Below are 18,213 nucleotides of genomic sequence, written 5' to 3'. Positions count from 1 at the left end.
GAGCGGCTACGACTGAGTAAGCATACACACACACAAACACAGCTGATTCACTTTGTTGCACAGCAGAAACTAACACAACGCTAAAGCAATCATACTCCAATAATTATTATTATTATTATTTTTAAGTTAAAGGAGGAAGGGATCTCACGGGCAAGGTGGAGAAGGCTGGAACGGGGACCCTAGGGTGGAGATGGATGATGCCAGGAAACATGCAGGAAGGAACGGTGTTGGGGAAATGAGACTTCTGGGCTGCAGCTGCTGGACAATCACTGCCTCAGTCCATTCTAAGATCCTGAAATACGCAAGCCCCTGCCCCAGATTCAGGCGCGCATGCACCCTTCCAACCGGCATTTCAACTCAGTATTCACAGTGTCCAGTTCCGGGTCCCAGGAATGCTGAGAAGGAGCAGGCGCAGTCACGGCTCCTGCCCTCAGGGAGCTTACGTTCCAGGGGAGCCAGACTCCAGTCAAATAATCCCCCCAAAATGTAGACCTGCGACCTCGCCCAGCGCCTTGGAGGAGGAGCGCGCCTCGGCTTGGGCGCTCTGAAGAGGGGAATTTAACCCGAAAGGAGGGTCTGGGTACCTTCCCTGAGGTTATGGTAAAGGTAAAGGAGCGGAGACTTAAGAATGAACAGGAGCTAACTTAGAAGAGAAATGGAAGGAGACTTTCAGGCAGAGGGTCCAGGCAGCGGGAGAAAGGAGGACGCGGCAGAGTGAAGCGCTGAGTGAAGGCGGGTTGAGCGGAGGCCAGCGGGGCAGACCTCCCAGAGCCTTAGCGGCCAGGTTAACGACTTGGGTCTTTAACCTAAGGTCAGTGGGAAGCCATTGACTGTGCTTCAGCAAGGTGCCCCAAACCATCAGATTTGCATTTCAGAAAGGTCTGTCTCACACAGCCCTCTGCTTGTTTATTGAAGGCCTTTCCCAGCCTCTCCAGCGATCTCCGTGATTCAAAGAAGAGCCAGACTGTCCAGGTGGCGGATGGATCAGGGAGGTGGAGGGATGGAGAAGAGTGAACAGACTTGAGAGATATTATAATGGCTACCCCCGATAGGACTTGATCCTAGATTCAATACTGAGACAGTATGAACCCCTGAGATCAAATTCTTTGAAGGCAGGGGCCACATCACACACCTGTCTGTGGTACCCAGGTTGTGACATGTGGTGGACTCAACACATAATTCCTGAAATGGTGAAACTGACCAGCAGCCTCTCAAGTGATCCTTTCACTGCTAAGGTTTTTTAATCTCTTCTTGAAGTGACGTGAAGTCGCTCAGTCGTGTCTGACTCTTTGTGACCCCATAGACTGTAGCATACCAGGCTCCTCCGTCCATGGGATTTTCCAGGCAAAAGTACTGGAGTGGGTTGCCATTTCCTTCTCCAAGAAAGTTTTCCCTGACCAGGAATCGAACCCGGGCCATGGCGGTGAAAGCGCAGAATCCTAGCCACTAGACCACCAGGAAGCTGTAATCCCTTCTTATGTGTGGCAATAACCAGCTTCTCTGATACATCACTGGGAGAAATCTGCCAAGTTCTAAAGAGTATTCTTTGTAAAGAGGAAGTTAATACAAGAATGAAGGTCTACCTTATCCTAGAACATGAACAGTAAGAATACATTTATTGAAGGTGCTGCCCAAGGGGTAACTCCCCCAGCAGAAACTTTTACAAGGGTCAGTGATGACACAGCTTCCCGGGTGGTCGAGTGGTTAAGAGTCCACCTGCTAATTCAGGGGACACAGGTTCAATCCCTGGTCCAAGAAGATCCCACATGCCTCGGAGTAACTAAGCCCATGTGCCACAACTACTGATCCAGTGCTTTAGAGCCTCGACTACTGAAGCCACAGCTACTGACGCCCTGGAGCCTAGAGCCTGTGCCTGGAAACGAGAAGTCAGCTCAGTGTGCACTGCCGCTGGAGTAGCCCTAGATTGCCGCAACTAGAGAAAACCCAAGCGCAGCAACGAAGACCCAGCGCAGCCAAACATAAATAAATAAATCTTAAAAAAAAAAAAAAAGTTAGTGATGATGGTGCCCTTCGCAGGGCTAGGCTGGGCCCAAGGGTGCCCATCTTGAGGGATGCTCCTGGGACTCCCTGCTGATTCTTGTTCAAAACCAGTTTCCTAGCACATGAACAAGACAGTAAGCGAGTAGTCTTGTGGAAGAAGTACAAACGCCAGGAAGTGCTTGCGTTGGCCAGGGGTCTCTTGCCTGTCTTCTACACAGCCCTGTTCTACTTTTTCCACATCCAGAACCTCCCACTTTGTCCTCCAACCTCCCTTGGCTCCTTCCTCCTCTGGTCTCCATCTCCTCCATTTCCCTGCTGCCTCCCTGGATATGTGCCTGAGCCCCCGGTGCTGCTGGAAAGAGCAGCCTTTGTCTGGGCTTTATTCTTAGCAAGAAGTGTGGTGAAGCTCATAGAAAAAACCCTGACATGGCCTGTGGGGCCAGGAGCGGGCACAGGAAGATGGCCTCGTCCGATGGGGTGCTGGGTGGAGCTTTAGCTCTGGGGGCAAGAAGCACCCAGCAGCCTCTGAGGGGAGTGATGGGGCTGGTTGGGATTTTTTTGGCGACAAGGATTTTGATGGTGGGTGTTGTCATGGAGATCTCTGGGGATTCAGTTGTCTCTATAAAGTTATGCTTTCAAAAAAAATCACAGGGAATCGAATCCATCCGAGATGACAGCAGGTCCCAGGCAGCCTGGTTAAACTTCTCAGATGGAGGACAAGAGATTGAAAGTACAGATTCCTTCCTAAGAAAAACTTTTCCCAGGGGATTAGATTGTGAACTAGAAGTGAGGTGGACCGGGCCGCTGCAGTTCCAAGTCAGTTGCCTGATGTGGCGGCTCTGGCCAGAATGGGGTGCAGTGGGGAGCGTGCTGCATCATGCCCCCCACGAGGAGGCAGTCGCTCTCACTCTGTTGGGGGGGTCTGTCCCCAGGGCCCTCCTCTGTCCCTCCCACTGGGCGTGGATGGTCGCCAAGGCAGAAGGGTATTTGGAGCGAAGCCACAGCCGTGGAGGCATGGAGGCTGAGCGAGCGGTAGGGCCTGTCTCCTGTGGGAGGGGGCAGGGAAAGGGCCGCTCACTCACATGCGCCAGGCAGTGCTGGGAGGGCTGGGGCAAGCGAAGAGGAGGTCCGCAGGCCAGGCTGGACAGGGCCTCGTGGTGGGGCAGGGTTAGCTGGGGGGTGACAGCAGATGGGGGGCCGGGTGTCTGTCCTGCCTCCTCCTCCTCTGCCTGGGCCCCCAGGAGGGGGGTGAAGGTGAGAGCAGCTGCTTGTGGGGGTGGGCAGAGGGACAGAGGTGGTACAGGCAGGCTGAGCCCCGCCCCCCGCCAAGTGGGTGGCCGAGGGCCTCAGTGACTTCTGCCTTGTCCCGAGGAGCCCCGGGTTCCTGTGAGGAGTTTGCCAGGGTTTGGGCGGCAGCCAGGCAACAACAGAGGCCTCAGGGTTGGGCCTCAGCTGGGCAGGGGTCTCCTGCAGCCCTGGGCTCGGGGGCTCAGCTTCTGCACGTAGATACATAATCTGCTATGGTCTGGGGACCAAGAAGCCTGGAAACGATAAAATGAGAGGAAGAAGAGGGGAGAGAGAGGCTCCCCTCGCTCCTCCGTTCCCCCCAGGTCCCCTCCCTGGAGGCACCTTCTCTGTGAAGCTCTCCTTAACCACCCTGAAGTTTCCAGCTCTTCTTAATCACTCTGCACCACGTCTGGGACCCCTCCTGCAGGGACCACTTGTCATTCATCCTCTAAGCACCAGAGCAATCTACCACAGGGGTTCTGCATCCCCCAACACACACCCCGTGCACATCAGACTGGACAAGGAGGGTCCCGCCTTGTACACATGCAGGTCCCGCCTCACAAGGCCCTTTCTGAAGCAAGGTTGCATGGTTTGTAAGCAGCCGTCAGGGATCTGCACCACAATCTGTTATTCGCCTCCTTTCCTCTGTATCTTCTCGTTTAACAAAAGTCAAGCTTCCTTTTGTATACTTGGTGCTCACTCCGCCTCACCCACAGGTGCGGGTCAAACTGGCAGAGGCTGAAGGACTTGGGGCACTAACCCAGGGGGTGGAAGGGACAGAACTGGCACCTCCTGCACCCTCTTCCACCCACACTGGGGAAGAGAGGCGTGGGATCAGGGCTGGGAGTCACTTTTTCTTTGTTGTGGGCAAGGAAGATGTCCCTGGGGCGACAGCTCTGCCCGGCACTCACATGCAGTCATCACAGAGAAGGCAGGCCTGTGAAGTTGAGCGGCTCGGGGGCGGAGGAGGGCAGGGCGGGCGAGCGGAGCGGGAGAGGCAGAGGGCGAGGGTGGGGCGGTGGGGCCTGGGGCCCGAGGAGGGAAGGGACCGGGGGCCGCTGCAGCTCCAGGGCGAAGCAAGAGGGCGGGGAGCAGGCTGGCGGGCGGGCTGGCTGAGGGGGCGGGGGGGGCGGTCGCTGCAGGCAGCCCCTGGAAGCAAAAACAAGCCGGCTTCATTCCAGATTCTTCTTCTTCGGCTCCCAACTCGGTACTCCCTCGACTCCTCCCCATCGGGTTTCTCTCCTTCGAAACCCCGGGAGAGATGCCTACCTTCCTGTCGCCTTCACATCCCGGGGGCGTCTCCCCCCAGGATGCCTGAAGTAGGAGAGAAAGGGAGCCAGGATGGAGGCTCCAGGAAAGGGGAGACGGGGCTCCTCCCGGGAGGAGGAAGCCGGTGTTGTCTATTTCTGCAGGGTGAGCGGTTTCAGGGGTGGGCGCCCGGCCACCAGGGCTGCAGAGGACTCCCCGTGTCCGCCGCACAGAGGGTGGTGGGCACGAGAGGGCGCCAGCGAGAAATGCTAAGCGTGCAGTGGGGTGCCCTTTGGGTCAGCAGGTCAGACCCCCAGGCTGACCCCTCCGCTAGGAGGGCCGAGGCTGAGCCAGCCGCAGGAGCTGGGGGCGCATATGGCGACAGAAACAGTAAGTGTGAGGGTCAGAGAGGCCGAAGCGCGGCCGGGGGCAGCTTTGGTCCCTCCTGGAGAGGGACCCCTCCGCAGCCCGGCGCCACACTGCCCAGATGCAGCCCCGCTCTCGAGGTGAGCGGGCAGCGAGCGCTTCACCGAACACCCCCAGCCCTCTGCTCTCAGCCACCTCTGAGACGGTGTGGAACTACAATCCTGGGTAGGGAGGCGGGGTCGCAGCCCTCCCCACCTCCGCACATTTTCTCTCCAGATTTAGAACCAGCTTCTCTGGCAGGGTCAAGGAATCATCCCCCTTCCAAACATCAAGGCCCGCCATGTCTACAGACATACCTTCCTCTCTTAAGTTACTTTTCCTGTGGTACTGACACCCCTGATCCCAGCCTGGGCATTCAGGTCACAGGGGCAAGCTTGGGAACTGACTTCACACCTCTCCACTCTTCCAGCTTCACAGATTGTTTCTATTTTCCTACGTATTTGCTGATTTGAAGATTCAGGAAAATGGGCCCTACACACCATGAATAGCCTTTGACATCTCCTCCCCATTTCCAAGACTACATGATTTCTAGGGTTCTCTCCCCAATCGTTGTTTCCATCTCCTTCTAGTACACCCCTGATAAAGAGACACAGAACCGCAGGTTTCAAAGAGGAAAAAAAGCAAATTTGTTGTTGTTGGTAGGAGGGCACAGAGGGGAGGGCTTTTCACTCTCCCCAGCATCTTGTGGACGGGAGGTTGAGGGCAATAGAAAAGGCAGCAGACGGGGGCCAAGCCCCACTCTGTACAATATAGAAGAATCTGATATAGATACTTTGTATAAAAGCCACTTGTCCTGTTTGTGTCGTCTTGCTGGCTGGTCAGGCTGGGGGGCTCTGGGGGACAAAGAAGCCAGGCAAGGGGTGGGCCAGGACTCTGGGACACCCCCTGGCCCCCATTCTCTGGCCGTCCCTTGTGGGGTCACTTTGGATCCTTGGTAGGGGCGTAGCAGAGCTCCAGTGGTCGGGACACCTTCCAGAACTTCTCATTTACCAGCTCCAGGGTCAGTGAGCCATTCAGTGTCTACAGAGGCGGCGGAAGGGGGAGCAGAAAAGTGAGATGAGACAAAAAGGACCAAAGGGAGAGGAAAGACAAAGAAACAATAAACGGGGTAAAGCGAGGACCCGGATGATGGGGAAGGAGGGACACAGAAAGGAGACAGGGATGCAGAGAAGAGGGCAGATGGGTGAGGGGGTCGGGTCTGCGGCTGCGCACCCCGCCCCCCTCCCCGCCCCCCGACACTCAGGGGCGCTCACCGTGAACGCCCCGCCCCCGGGAGCGATGTAGATGGTGTACTGCTTTTCGCTGACGCCCTCCAGACTGGGCAAGGCAGGCTCCTCAGGGCCGTCGGCTCCTCCGGCACCCCCACCCTCCCCACCGCCCCCGTCAGGTCCCGCGGTGGGGTCAGAGGTGCCCCCTCCAGGCCCTCCCGGTTCCCCCGCCTCTTGCTGCTGCCTCCGCTCGAGAGCAATGCGCAGGGCCAAGTACTTGGAGAGATGGTCCACTGTGGCATTCCCAGTGGTCTTCACATACCTGCGGTAGGAAAGGGGGCAGACTGAGGGCACAGACGCCTCAAATGGAGCAGCAAAGTGGGAGATGCGCACAGGGCCTCTGGGCTGGGGACTCTTTCTGGGTCTGGGCGAGGCCCACTCGTGATGGAGACCATGACCCTTGGTCTCTCAGTGGTCTGGGGAGGACGAGGCTCTCACCTAGTCTGGCAGTATTCTCCCTTCTCCACGAGCAGGGGGTGCGGCCGGAACACGAGCTCGATTTCTCCGCCTGGCTCTGGGGGGCTGGGAGCCCCGGGAGGGCTTGGGGGGCCCAGGGTCCCCCCTCCCAGGGTTCCTCCCCGGTCACCCGAGTCTTCAGAGCCGGCGCCCCCACCCACCCCACCAGTGCCACCCCCCCCTGTCCCTACACTGCTGCCCCCTGCACCCCCTCCGCGGGGTCGCTTGGGAGCAGGGCCTGGGGCAGAGTCCGGGGCCGAGTCTGAGCTCACGTCCTCTCCATCCCCCTCTCCCTCCCCGGGCTCTCCTTCGCCCCCACTCATCGTAGTGGTCTGATCTGAGCCGGGCATCGGCCGCCTCACACGCTGGGCCCTGTGGGAGCAAGTGGTCGAAATTAGAAAGCACCAAGGATAAGGGCTTTAGACTTTAAACTTCAGAGAGTTAAGAAACCAGGGCAATCTTAACGATGATCCCTAATATTTATTCCATACTAATTATGTGCCAAGCACGTTGCCAAGTGTTTGCACTGATTGCCCCAAATTATACAAATCCTACAGACACAGATAGTTATACCATTTTTTTAATGGCTGACGAAACTGAGGCTTAGAGAGGTTAAATAATTAGTCTGAGATCATAGTCCCTTTGCCGCTCAAAGTGTGGTTTGAGGCCCAGGAGCACAGGCTTGGAGAAACAGAATCCAGGCCCAACTCCTGACCTACCGAATTAGAATTTACATTTTAAACAAAACTCTCAGGTAATTCAAATACACATTAAAGACTGAGTGATGCTGCCCTAGGAGGTGATTTAATTCCCGGCAGTGTGAACCCAAAGCTTATGCTCAAAAATCACTCTACTGCTCTAACTTCTAGAAAGTTAGAAGGTGAGGAATTAAGAACAGTGCCAGGGACTTCTCTGGTGGTCCAGCGGCTAAGACTCTGCACTCCCACTGCAGGGGACCTGGGCTGATCCCTAGTCAAGGAACTAGATTCCACATGCTATCACTAAGACCCTCTGCAGCCAGATAAGTAAGTATTAAGAAAAAAACAATAGTAGTGCTAGTTGCCAACGAAAAAGCTATGGTTCACATCCACGACCTCCAGGCATGACAGTTAGATGGTGGTCGACGCTCACGATGCTGAGGCCTAGAAGCAGAGACCCCCAGGTGTCTGACCCGTGGCTCCGTCCCATCGCCCCGCGTCCACCTCCCTGTGGCCCCCAAACCTGTGCATGGCCTGCATGCGCAGCCCCTCCTCGATGCTGGAGCTCAGCGCCTGCTGGTTGTGCAGGCGGCTGAGGCGGATGAGCACCCGGTCTTGGTGGGCCTCGTACTCCTCCCGGCTGGGGTAGATCTTAGAGATCAGAGCATCAAAGTTGGGGTCTGGCCGCAGAGACCGCTTGGATACCAGCTTCTTTCGGCAGGTAGGGCACTCCTTATTCCTGGGGTGGGAGAAAGGCGGCCCTGAGCCTTTAGTCACAGGGGACAGAGGCCCCACTCTCTCCCTCTGCCCCCAACCTCAAACACGTCCCTCCTGTTACCCGCTACGCAGTGCCGTGACGATGCAGTCAGAGCAGAACCGGTGGAGGCACTCCTTGGTTGTCATGGTATTCTTCAGCATGTCCAGGCAGATGGGGCACATGAGCTCTGAGTGCAGTGACCGGGGGGAAACCGCAATCTCGGTGCCATCCATGATGGCTTCCTGGAGACGGCAATGAGTGGAAAGGTGGTGGTGTAAAGAGGTAAAAAGGATCTTAGAAACAACTGGTTCATGAAACTGTTGTCTTGAGAAATACAGTGAGATGGCAGAATCTGGGTATCCCATTTGGCTACTTGAGGAAGAGAGAAATCCTAAGAGTAGATGCTTTGAAATAGGATCATCTGAGGTTTGGCGATAGGCCTGGAGATGGGCACGGCACAGATTTTCCTTCTAGGAAAGACTTAAGTCAACAGAATCTCTTCCAGTTCGGTCCTGGTACTGCCTATATCAGAATCCCCTATGGTGCATGCTAAAAACGCAGAGTCTGGGGTCCCATCCCATTACTGTTAGTGGCGAGGGGAGGGGGGGCGGTGTGTGTGTGAGATCCGGCCCAGAATTCCATTTTCAATGAACTCCCAAGGGGAGTAGTAAATGCACTGACTTATGCGGAACTGAAGACTAGGTAAGTTAATTTCAGCCTGTTTACTATCTTTCAAGCGAAGACAATAATACTTGGCTCTACCTCTCTGGCACGTCAGTTTTGAGGATTAAACGAGCTAAATGTGAAAAGTGATTCCAAAGCAGGGCAGGGAGTGAGAAGCTGGGCAGAAAGGGGCCAAAAGTGGGAAAGAGGCTGTGAGAAGGGGGTCTGCGGATGGAGCGGTCTAGTGAAAGGCAGTAAGTTGCAGTTGGAGAACCCCTGTCACCTGCGGGGTCCGGTGGAGCTCATACAGGCTCAGTTCCCACGTTTTGCTGGCGTTCTGGGCGTTCGCCGGCGTCGTCATGGTGACCGCACCAGGGCTGCCCCGCCGCCGCGCCGGAGAGGTGGGCTGGCGGATGGGGGAAGGGTGTCAGGGGGCCCGGCCCTCGCGCGGACCCCGCCCTCGAGGGCTCCCCGCACCGCGCCCCCGCGCGGCCCCTCACCCAGGTCCCGCCGTCGGCGCCCCAGCTGCCGCAGCGCCGCTCCCGGGGCCGGGCTCCCCGGCCGAGGCCGTCCGGTCCCCAGCCGCCACTCAGACAGCAGCTGGCGCCGCCGCCGCCGCCGCCGCCATGGCCCGGGCGCTGGGCCCTGCGTCACTTCCGCCCGCCCGCGCCCCCCCCGGCGGCGGGGACGTCACCCGGAGGCGCGCGCGGGTGGCAGCGCCGTGGACGCCGGTCCCCCGCCACCGCCGCCGCCATGGTCCGGGCGCTGGGCCCTGCGTCACTTCCGCCCGCCCGCGCCCCCCCGCCCGGCGGCGGGGACGTCACCCGGAGGCGCGCGCGGGTGGCAGCGCCGTGGACGCCGGTTCCCCGCCCCCGGGGCCCGCGCCGCGCGGGGACCGCGCTCCTGTCCCCGGGCTGGCGCCGTCCCCTCCCCGAAGCCCCCGTGGAGGCCTCCGCTCCGCAGGGCGGGGCCCGGTGTCGCTGAACCCCTGGGAGGGGACGGCGGGCGTGGGGAGAGGGGCCGCCTCCCCCCGGCGGCTCTGGGGGCCTGCGTGCCCGCTTCCCCCGCACGGCTTCTCCGCAGTCCCAGCCCGGGATCCCCAGGCGGAGGCGGGGAAAGCCGCAGAGGAGTCTCTGCCGCTGCCGTCCTCCGGCCCCGTGAACACTGCCGAGTCCCGACTTGCCCAGGATCCCCTTACCACCCGGGGGACCTGCGCCGCCCTCCGCCTTGGCTCTCCCTACACCCTCCGACCCGCTCTCCCCCTCGAGGTTTGGGGGCGACGGCTCGGGACGTCCAGACTCAACTCTCGGCCAGAGCTAGAGACTCGAGAATTGCGTTTGGACAATCAGGAGCCGCGGCCCGGGGCGGGGGAGGGAGGCGCCCGGGAGGTACGGGGGGATGGAGGCACCACGCGGAAGCAGGGACACACACGCACCCGCACGAGGTGGGGCCCCTCTCGGGGACCGGGTGTGCGCGTGTCGTGGCGGGGGCGGGGGGCCCGCCAGGGGCCGAATGTCTGGAGCGGGAAGCGGGCATAAGCCTCCTCCAGGACTTCGCAGTAAAGGAAGGGTCGGGGAAGGAAGAGAAGAGGTTGGGGCAGACCGGTCCCCATTGAGGGCAGGGGATGAGAGGGGTACGGGGGGCGGGGTGGGGGGAAAAGATCGTGATAGGCGTCCCGTCTCCTCCAGCCTGAACTGGGGTTCCAGGACTTGGGCTGCAACTGCCAGGGGGTGGCCTGTGTCTGGGGCAAGGCCGCAGTGGGTCCCCTCACCCCCTCCCCCGGTTCCCCCTACTTCCCTGTCCTCTCCTTCAGTCCGTGGCCAGTCCTTATGTGGGCTCCAGAGTCGATTAGCGCGGACCCCCTCCCCTTCCTCCTCCTCCTCCCAGCCCCCTCCCTTCCTTCTGCTCTCCTCCAGCCCCTTTCATCGGCTGGCCCACTCCCCTAATCCTGGCCCCCTCCCCTAATCCCCCCATCCGACCCCTGGCCGGCTGCAGCTATTGTAAGGTGGAGAGAAAGGGGAGGGGGAACTCAGAGAAAGGAGAGGGGTGGGGGAGGGCCACCTGTTCCAAGACCCCCTCTCAAGGCTAGACTGGACACCAGGATGGGACCGTGAACAAATCACCCTTGGGGACTGTAAGGACCCAGGGAATTGGGGGGAAGGGACTAGGGCTACAGGATCAGTGGCAGGGGTGGGACAGAGACCCCTCCCTCCAAAAGACCCAGAGTGTCACGCACACACAGGCACACACAGGGACACACACTCTAGCCTCTCACACCCGGCGGCGGGGGTTGCCCTGGGAGACCAGGCAGTGAAAGGGAACAATCCTTCGCAAAAGGGAAAGGAGGGGGAGGTGGGGAAGGGTCTGAGGACTTGGACACAAGAAGAACCGGAGGTGGCAGGGAAGAGGTTTTGGAATTTATTAGGGTCACAAGCACCCCTGCCTCCCATATTCAGCATTCCTGAGCCATACACAGCCACCCCTTTTGTAGCCTGGGAACTCCGAGTCCTCATCAGCAGGAGGCCAGCAGAGCAGTGGGGGGGTGAGCAGAGTCCAGGGTCCTTGAGGCAGTTACATGAAAAGACCTCCTGGGAGGGGCAGAAACATTTGGACAGATGTGTAGGTGGAGACAAGCCGGCAGCAGGGGAGGCGCCCACTTCTGTCCCTGGCCTCTGGGAACTCCTGCCCTGCCCTTCCCTTCCCTCGGTGGCGCCAGGCTCCTCTCCTTAGCTTTCTCCTATCGTCTGGGTTCGACTTCTCTGCCCTCTTTCTCCCCACGATGGCCTCATACCAGTGACTTCCACTGATGCCCCTGTGATGTATCCACTGTCTTCAGATGCCAAGAATGCGACGACATCTGCCACATCTATGGGAGTGGAGGGGAGTGGGCAGAATCCTCACTCACAGACCCAAAGTAGCTGTCACCTCCCACCAGAATCCTCCCTAACCCCCCACTACCAATCTTGGTGAGACCCCCCCCTCAGATACCACAGACTTTGGTATCTTCATTCAGTGCTCACCCTCAGGGTTCCCCATATGTGCCATTGGGATCATTCCAGTAACCTGTAAGGAAACACTCATGTGTGAGTGAAAGTTTCTTTTGTGGGTTTTCTGTAGGAAAAGGTGTGATTTTTGGGGGGGGCGGGGGGCGGTCTTCATTCCCTGTGCAGTTGTTGACTATCTGCTGTTTGCCTTGCACTGGGCCCAGCATCCTCTCTCTGAAGCCCAGAGAGGCTGGTCTCTGAATGGTTCTGCCCTCCACCCACAGTCTCCTACCTTGTCCAGCACTTTCTGTGGCACTTTCTGGGTCATGGGTGTTCTAATGAATCCTGGGAGGACACTGTTACAGCGGATCCCGTGTCTGTGGAAAGGAGAGTGTCTGCTGACTCCAGAAAGGACTGAACACTGACCCCTTCCTCTGACTTTTCACATGCCCCCAGGCGTCTGACCAACCGTCCAAGTTCCCGGGCTGCAGACTGGGTCAGCCCAATCACTCCAGCCTTGGATGCTGCATAGTTTGTCTGTCCCATGTTCCCCACCTATGGGTGCGCCGGAGATGTGGGATGAGTCAGGGGTCACAAGGAGGGGCTCTCCTCTCTGTGCCCACTTGACTGGCTCACCTCCTCCCAGCTCAGCCTGACCTTGCCTATGATGCTACTGATGTTGATGATGGAGCCAGGACAGCCGCTGGACACGAGGGCTTGGGCTGCAGCCTGAGTGACTAGAAAGATGCCCTGGTGGTGGAGAGGGAAAGTCACAAGGCAGGAAGGATCAGTTGGGGTGACGGTCCTCCAACTCTTTCCCCAGGCTAGAGGACCCAGAAGTCACCGGTTCAGAGGTCACCACCACCTTGAGGTTGACAGCTATGACTTTGTCCCAGTTGTCCTCAGACATGTGGAGTAGAAATTCATCTCTGGTGATGCCCGCACAGGACACAACGACAGACGGCGGGCGAGAAAAGCAGGCCTGTGGAGGAGGGGGTCGGGGGTTACACACCGAGAAACCGTGTAGAGCCGAGGGCCGTGGAGGCAACGCTATAGGGCTTTAAAAGGGCGAGGGCGTCTTGCTTTCACCTGCACTTGCTCCAGCAGGCGCCTAGCGGCCCCTGCCTCAGACACATCAGCCTGGAAGGCGGCGTGGGCTCCGCGGGGCGCCCCCTCCTCGGTCCCCGGCCCTCCCAGCAGCTGCACCGTCTCCCGCGCTGCTGCCCCGTCCAGGTCGCAAGCGGCTACGGCGGCCCCCTCAGCGGCGAGGCGCACGCTGATGGCGCGGCCAATGCCGCCGCCCGCACCTGGGACGGGAGAGGACAAGCGGGCGCGGGGTCAGAGGTCAGTGGGGCGCAGAGGTAGTAAGACCCGGGCCGGAGATCAGGGCGACTGCGCGGCCGGACGGCAAGCCCCGGACGTCACTGTGGCGCCCCAACCCGCCCGGTAGAGGAGCCCCTCACCTGTAACCAGGGCCAGCGCGGAGCGCAATCGGAGCGGAGACGCCATGACGGCCGGCGGCCAGGCGGGGCTCCACGCTGGGCCACTCCGAGCGCAGAGGGGGCGCGGCTAGCGCGAAGCCGAGCCAATCGAATCCCCGCCGGCGGCCACGGGCGGGGCCGGACCCCGCCGCGGGGGCGTGGCCAGGCGCCGCTGCTTGGGGGACCTGGGGAGCCGAGGGAAGGGAGCCCCCAACCCCCCGAAAAAGACAAACACTGCGCGTGGAACGAAAGGTCCGAGGGCTTTATTTCCGGTCCCCACCACTCCTCTATTCAAAGTAATATAAAAGAATAGAAACAAACAAAAAAAAATTAGGCCGTGAGATTAGCAACTAGCCGTCCCCGCCCCACCCCCCAATCACTCCCAAATCAGGTCACACGATTGACGTTTATCCCCGACTTCTGCTACTCCCTTTGTCGAGGGCTCTGGTCTTCCCTGGAGCCTCCACCAACAGGCGGGAGAGAGGGAGGTGGGCCCTGGAGAAGCCTGTGTGTGGCAGCTTGGTCCTCTGTGAACAGGTGGGGTGGGGGACGTGGGGCAGGCTGCCATGACTCCTCTCTCAGCCTTCTGGCTTTAGTCCTCAAACCCAACAACATGGTCAGCACGTGCCCAACACTATGGTCCCTCTGGGCGTCATCCTCACCCCTGCAGCCCCTGTATGCCAGATCTTGACAGCCCTCAAGCCAAAGTCACCATTTCCCTAGGATACAACTCTCTCCTTTGGTAGATGTCCCAGGCCAGGACCCCCAGCTTCCACAGACCCCTGACCTGGAGGGCTTAGAGGCTAGAGGTTTGCGGCTGGTTTACCCCATCTCTCACTCGAGGTGGGCAATCAACACCATCATGACAACTCCCCCCAGCAGCCCCAGCACCTCCAGAAGTGACTGCAATGGTGATGCCTCCCTCAACAGCTCAGGCAACACCGACACCGTTGCTACATAGATAAAGCCACCAGCAGTGAATGGCAGAATCCAGCCAGGACCTGCGCCACCTGCAACTTCACTGCCCACTGCCCCTCCTTCAGTTAGAAGGGCACAGGCTGTGCCTGCCAGTGCCCCTACTGCCGTCAGTAGTTGCAGACGCATCGCCTGGTGGGCAGAAAAGAGAGAGAGGCACTCATCAACGTCTAAAGGTTATCAGTGGTTTAGACATGGCTGGAATGGTCTAGGTGTACATGAATTGGGTGCATGTCCTTGGAAACTAAAGAGTAAAGCAAAAAGAGGGGGGGCTAGAATAGACACTTTCTGAAAGATCTTATAACAAAGAGTTCCTTTTCCACAGACCTTCTGACTCAACAGGTCAGGGTAGGGGGCACGGTGTGAAAGACCCTTATACTATTCAAATGGTTTCTGCATCACAGTTCAAGAACTACTGAACTGCAAGACAAACGTAACTTCTTTTCACTACTAGAGAATCCACTGTCACCAATACAGGCATACCTCAGAGATACTGTGAGACCATCACAATAAAGCAAGTCACATGAATTTTTTAGTTTCCCAGTGCATATATTTATACTATCCTGTAAGTGTGCATAGCATTATACCTACAATGTAAGAGCTAATTAAAAAATACTCTACTGATTAAAAAAGGCTGCTGCTGCTGCTAAGTCGCTTCAGTCGTGTCTGACTCTGTGCGACCCCACAGACGGCAGCCCACCAGGCTCCCCCGTCCCTGGGATTCTCCAGGCAAGAACACTGGAGTGGGCTGCCATTTCCTTCTCCAATGCATGAAAGTGAAAAATGAAAGTGAAGTCGCTCAGTCGTGTCTGACTCTTAGCCACCCCATGGACTGAAGCCCACCAGGCTCCTCCCTCCATGGGATTTTCCAGGCAAGAGTACTGGAGTGGGGTGCCATTGCCTTCTCCATCACCTAAGCCTTCAGCAAGTTGGAACAAGGCAATGGCACCCCACTCCAGTACTCTTGCCTGGAAATCCCATGGACGGAGGAGCCTGATGGGCTGCAGTCCATGGGGTCGCAAAGAGTCGGACACGACTGAGCGACTTCATTTTCACTTTTTGCTTTCACTTTTCACTTTCATGCATTGGAGAAGGAGATGGCAACCCACTCCAGTATTCTTGCCTGGAGAATCCCAAGGACGGGGGAGCCTGGTGGGCTGCCATCTATGGGGTCGCACAGAGTCTGACACGAGTGAAGTGACTTAGCAGCGGCAGCAGCAGCAACATCAAAGATCACAGATCAACGTAACAAACAATAATGAAAATGCTTGAAATGTTGCAAGAACTACCAAACTGTGACACAGATGTGAAGTAAACAAACAGTGTTGGAAGAAAGGTATCAAAAGGCTTGCTCAACAGAGGGTTGCTACAAATCTGTAAAAAATGCAGTATCTGCTAAGTGCAATACAGAAACACAATAAAACAAAGTATGCCTGTAGTACAATTTCTTTGGAACTCATGAGTGGCAGTCTGGGTTGGGGCTAGGTGAGAGAGGGTAAAGGGCTTGAGGCAACCATGTTTGGTGTACGCCATCACCAACCTGCTTTTTGCTGCAGCCAGACTGGACCAAGATGGCAAAGTCTCCGACTTCATGGGGCACCTCATGGAGCAGAACAGTCATTGTGGTCAGGATCCCCAGCCCCCGGCCCCCTCGAAATGAAGCACCAATGGCTAGACCATCTGTGAAGTTGTGTGCCAGGTCTGCAGCCAAGTTCAGGTACCCTGATACACGCAGGTCTTTTACAGGAGAAAAGGAAGATGAAACAGTTAGAGGCATTCATCACCCCTAGTCCCAGCCATGATCAGCCATTATCACATCTCCCCAAGAAACCACTTCATATCCAGCTCCAGTATTTCCCAGACACCTGCCATCACCCACAGCACTATTTCCAGCAATCCACAACTATGTCTCTTGCCCAAGCCTATGGAACCCTGGCTCTCACCTGACCCTGCTTTCTCCTCTTCAGCATTCTGAGGTCTCACTGGCCCATCTTTGGGCCTTGTACTCCCCCCTCTCCTCTTCCTCAACGCCCCTGCCTCCTTTTCTTCTTCCTCTGAGCTCTGTTTCTCCTTCGAAGAACGCTCTGTACGTGAAGAAAGGAATTGGTGTAAGCAGAGAACAAAGATCTGCCAATGTATCCTCACGAGGATAGTCTCCCACTTCAGAACCTTAAAATGAGGAGATCCAAAGGTAGGCAATATGGCTTTCAGAAAGACTGTTCCTGGGCTCACCCTGTCTTCCATGTTCATGACTTCCATGTGTGTGACCATGAGCATGTCCATGTCCGTGACTGTGTCCATGTCCTCCTTTTACATGTCTCACAAATTTCTCCACCACAAGAAAGGCGACAATTCCACTGAGGACCCACAGTCCCACAGAGAGAATGGGGCCCTGGCCTGGGAATAGATGCATTGAGACATTAAGGGAGACGTGGATGCCAAACTCTTCCTCCCCAAGCATAGGAGAAGAACAGGAGAGAGAGACCTTCTCCAGCACCCCAACCCATGTCCCTACCCGCCCCTTCCTCACCACTGTGGGAATGTCCATGTCCTGGCTGCTCTGGAGGGTGGTGAGAATGAGGTTCTGGAAGAAAAGAGAGAAAAGGCCAGGTGAGGGAACCAAGCAAGGGGTGTGTATTTGCAGGTACAATGGAAGGTCAGGGGTCACAAAGGGGAAAGAACAGTCTTGCCCAAAGACTAAAATTCATTAAGATTTAAGGTAGAAGCGAAAGATCACTTACCCAAAGCATGAGGGATGAGGTGCAGGAAAGCATCTCCCAAGAGCCCACCAGAAGCAAAACTCAGCAAGATCTGGAGCAGAGAGCGGTGGCGAGGGGAATTTGACTCCACAGGAATAAGAAAGAGGACAAAAAATGGAGCTGCAGAGATCAGCACCGTGGCCCCCAGTGCCTGGTGAGGGAGAGTCAGGGGTTAAGAGGTGTGGGGTTTCCCAACAATACAGCATTAGCCTCCCTCTGCCCCATCCCCAGGGGACTCACATAGGCCCAGAGAGTGACAGTGTCCAGGTCCTGCTTGACGCCTGGAGCCCCAGACTCCCCAGAGCCTCCATGGCTGTGCTCATGGTCATGTCCGTGTCCTCGGTGGTGGAGGCTCTCATGGGAGTGGCCGTGACTATGTCCGTGGTGCAAATCCTCGTGTAAATGTCCGTGGTCGTGACCGTGGGTATGCCCATGCCAGATGCTCTCGTGAGTGTGGCCGTGGCCATGGGCATGGCTGTGTCCGTGGTGGAAATCCTCATGTGAGTGCCTGTGGCTGTGGCCGTGGAAGTCCTCGTGCAGGTCTTCGTACAGGTCTCCATGACCCCCGTGTCCGGCCACTAGCAGCCCCAAGGCCGCCCAGGTCAGCAGTCCCACGGCCACCCAGCGGGGGGCCCCCAGGCCTCTGGCCATCACGCTGACCAGAGGGACAGAGAGAGTGACTCCACTTGGCCCTCACTTCTACACCCATGCGGGGTCCGCTTTACTCCGTCCGCGCCCACCGTCCACTTCTATGGGCCGCTCCCCCATTCCGTTCTGTCCCCACCCACATTGTTCCCGAGACTCTCTTTATCCCCGAACCCCTTCCCTGATACAGGGCCCCCGGGGCTCCGCTCTAGGCTTTGATCCTCCACTTTATGGACTCTCTGGGCTCTCGTCTCTATGACCCGCAAGGTGAGGAAAAGGGCCTGGAAAGGACAGTAGAGAAAAGCAGAGAATTCTCACCGGCTCCGGGATCCTCTCCTCTCCCGGTTTGCTCGGACGTGGCAGTCCCGCCCCTAGCTCCCGCGAGAACTGGGAAGTCCCGTTCTACCTCGGTCCCAGTACCTTTACCAATATGGCCGCACTCCGGGCTGCGGGGATGCGGGCCAGCCCTGGCGCGCATGCGCGGACGTGGAGGTTATTTGAGGGGATGCCGGGCGAGACTGGCAACAGGCGGGAGAAGACCGCCTCCTCCGTTTCCAACTGGACG

At 57.8% G+C, this 18,213-nt stretch overlaps 3 protein-coding genes across 5 annotated transcripts; all 3 read right to left on the bottom strand.

Annotated features, from left to right (window-relative positions):
• Positions 1-5,564: 5,564 nt before the first annotated feature.
• RING1 (ring finger protein 1) lies at positions 5,565-9,546 on the bottom strand. The gene is made up of 7 exons (XM_027525167.1): positions 9,305-9,546; positions 9,088-9,210; positions 8,223-8,383; positions 7,908-8,123; positions 6,669-7,058; positions 6,216-6,492; positions 5,565-5,982 (listed from the first exon to the last, which is right to left on the bottom strand). The coding sequence occupies exons 2-7, from the start codon at positions 9,163-9,165 to the stop codon at positions 5,881-5,883; spliced, it is 1,224 nt and encodes a 407-aa protein (XP_027380968.1). The 5' UTR covers positions 9,166-9,210; positions 9,305-9,546; the 3' UTR covers positions 5,565-5,880.
• Positions 9,547-11,199: 1,653 nt separating this feature from the next.
• HSD17B8 (hydroxysteroid 17-beta dehydrogenase 8) lies at positions 11,200-13,616 on the bottom strand. 2 transcript variants are annotated; one of them, XM_027525172.1, is made up of 9 exons: positions 13,252-13,616; positions 12,878-13,095; positions 12,654-12,770; positions 12,425-12,538; positions 12,258-12,343; positions 12,081-12,165; positions 11,825-11,867; positions 11,596-11,670; positions 11,200-11,392 (listed from the first exon to the last, which is right to left on the bottom strand). In XM_027525172.1, exons 1-9 carry the CDS (start codon positions 13,295-13,297, stop codon positions 11,376-11,378), a joined length of 801 nt encoding a protein of 266 aa, XP_027380973.1. In that variant the 5' UTR covers positions 13,298-13,616; the 3' UTR covers positions 11,200-11,375. The 2 variants fall into 2 exon arrangements, with proteins under 2 accessions (XP_027380973.1, XP_027380974.1); XM_027525173.1 differs by having other exon boundaries at positions 12,446-12,538.
• Positions 13,511-18,192, bottom strand: SLC39A7 (solute carrier family 39 member 7). Of its 2 annotated transcripts, XM_027525161.1 has the most exons (8): positions 17,967-18,192; positions 17,244-17,658; positions 16,986-17,154; positions 16,775-16,828; positions 16,477-16,641; positions 16,188-16,328; positions 15,785-15,981; positions 13,511-14,376 (listed from the first exon to the last, which is right to left on the bottom strand). In XM_027525161.1, the coding sequence occupies exons 2-8, from the start codon at positions 17,652-17,654 to the stop codon at positions 14,104-14,106; spliced, it is 1,410 nt and encodes a 469-aa protein (XP_027380962.1). In that variant the 5' UTR covers positions 17,655-17,658; positions 17,967-18,192; the 3' UTR covers positions 13,511-14,103. The 2 variants fall into 2 exon arrangements, with proteins under 2 accessions (XP_027380962.1, XP_027380963.1); XM_027525162.1 differs by having other exon boundaries at positions 17,244-18,016.
• Between the last annotated feature and the right edge of the window lie 21 nt (positions 18,193-18,213).

This window comes from Bos indicus x Bos taurus, chromosome 23 (genome assembly GCF_003369695.1).
Source record: "Bos indicus x Bos taurus breed Angus x Brahman F1 hybrid chromosome 23, Bos_hybrid_MaternalHap_v2.0, whole genome shotgun sequence".
Lineage (NCBI taxonomy): Eukaryota > Metazoa > Chordata > Mammalia > Artiodactyla > Bovidae > Bos > Bos indicus x Bos taurus.
The sequence above is the reverse complement of the archived record's forward strand: the minus strand, read 5'-3'. Positions and strand labels throughout refer to the sequence as shown.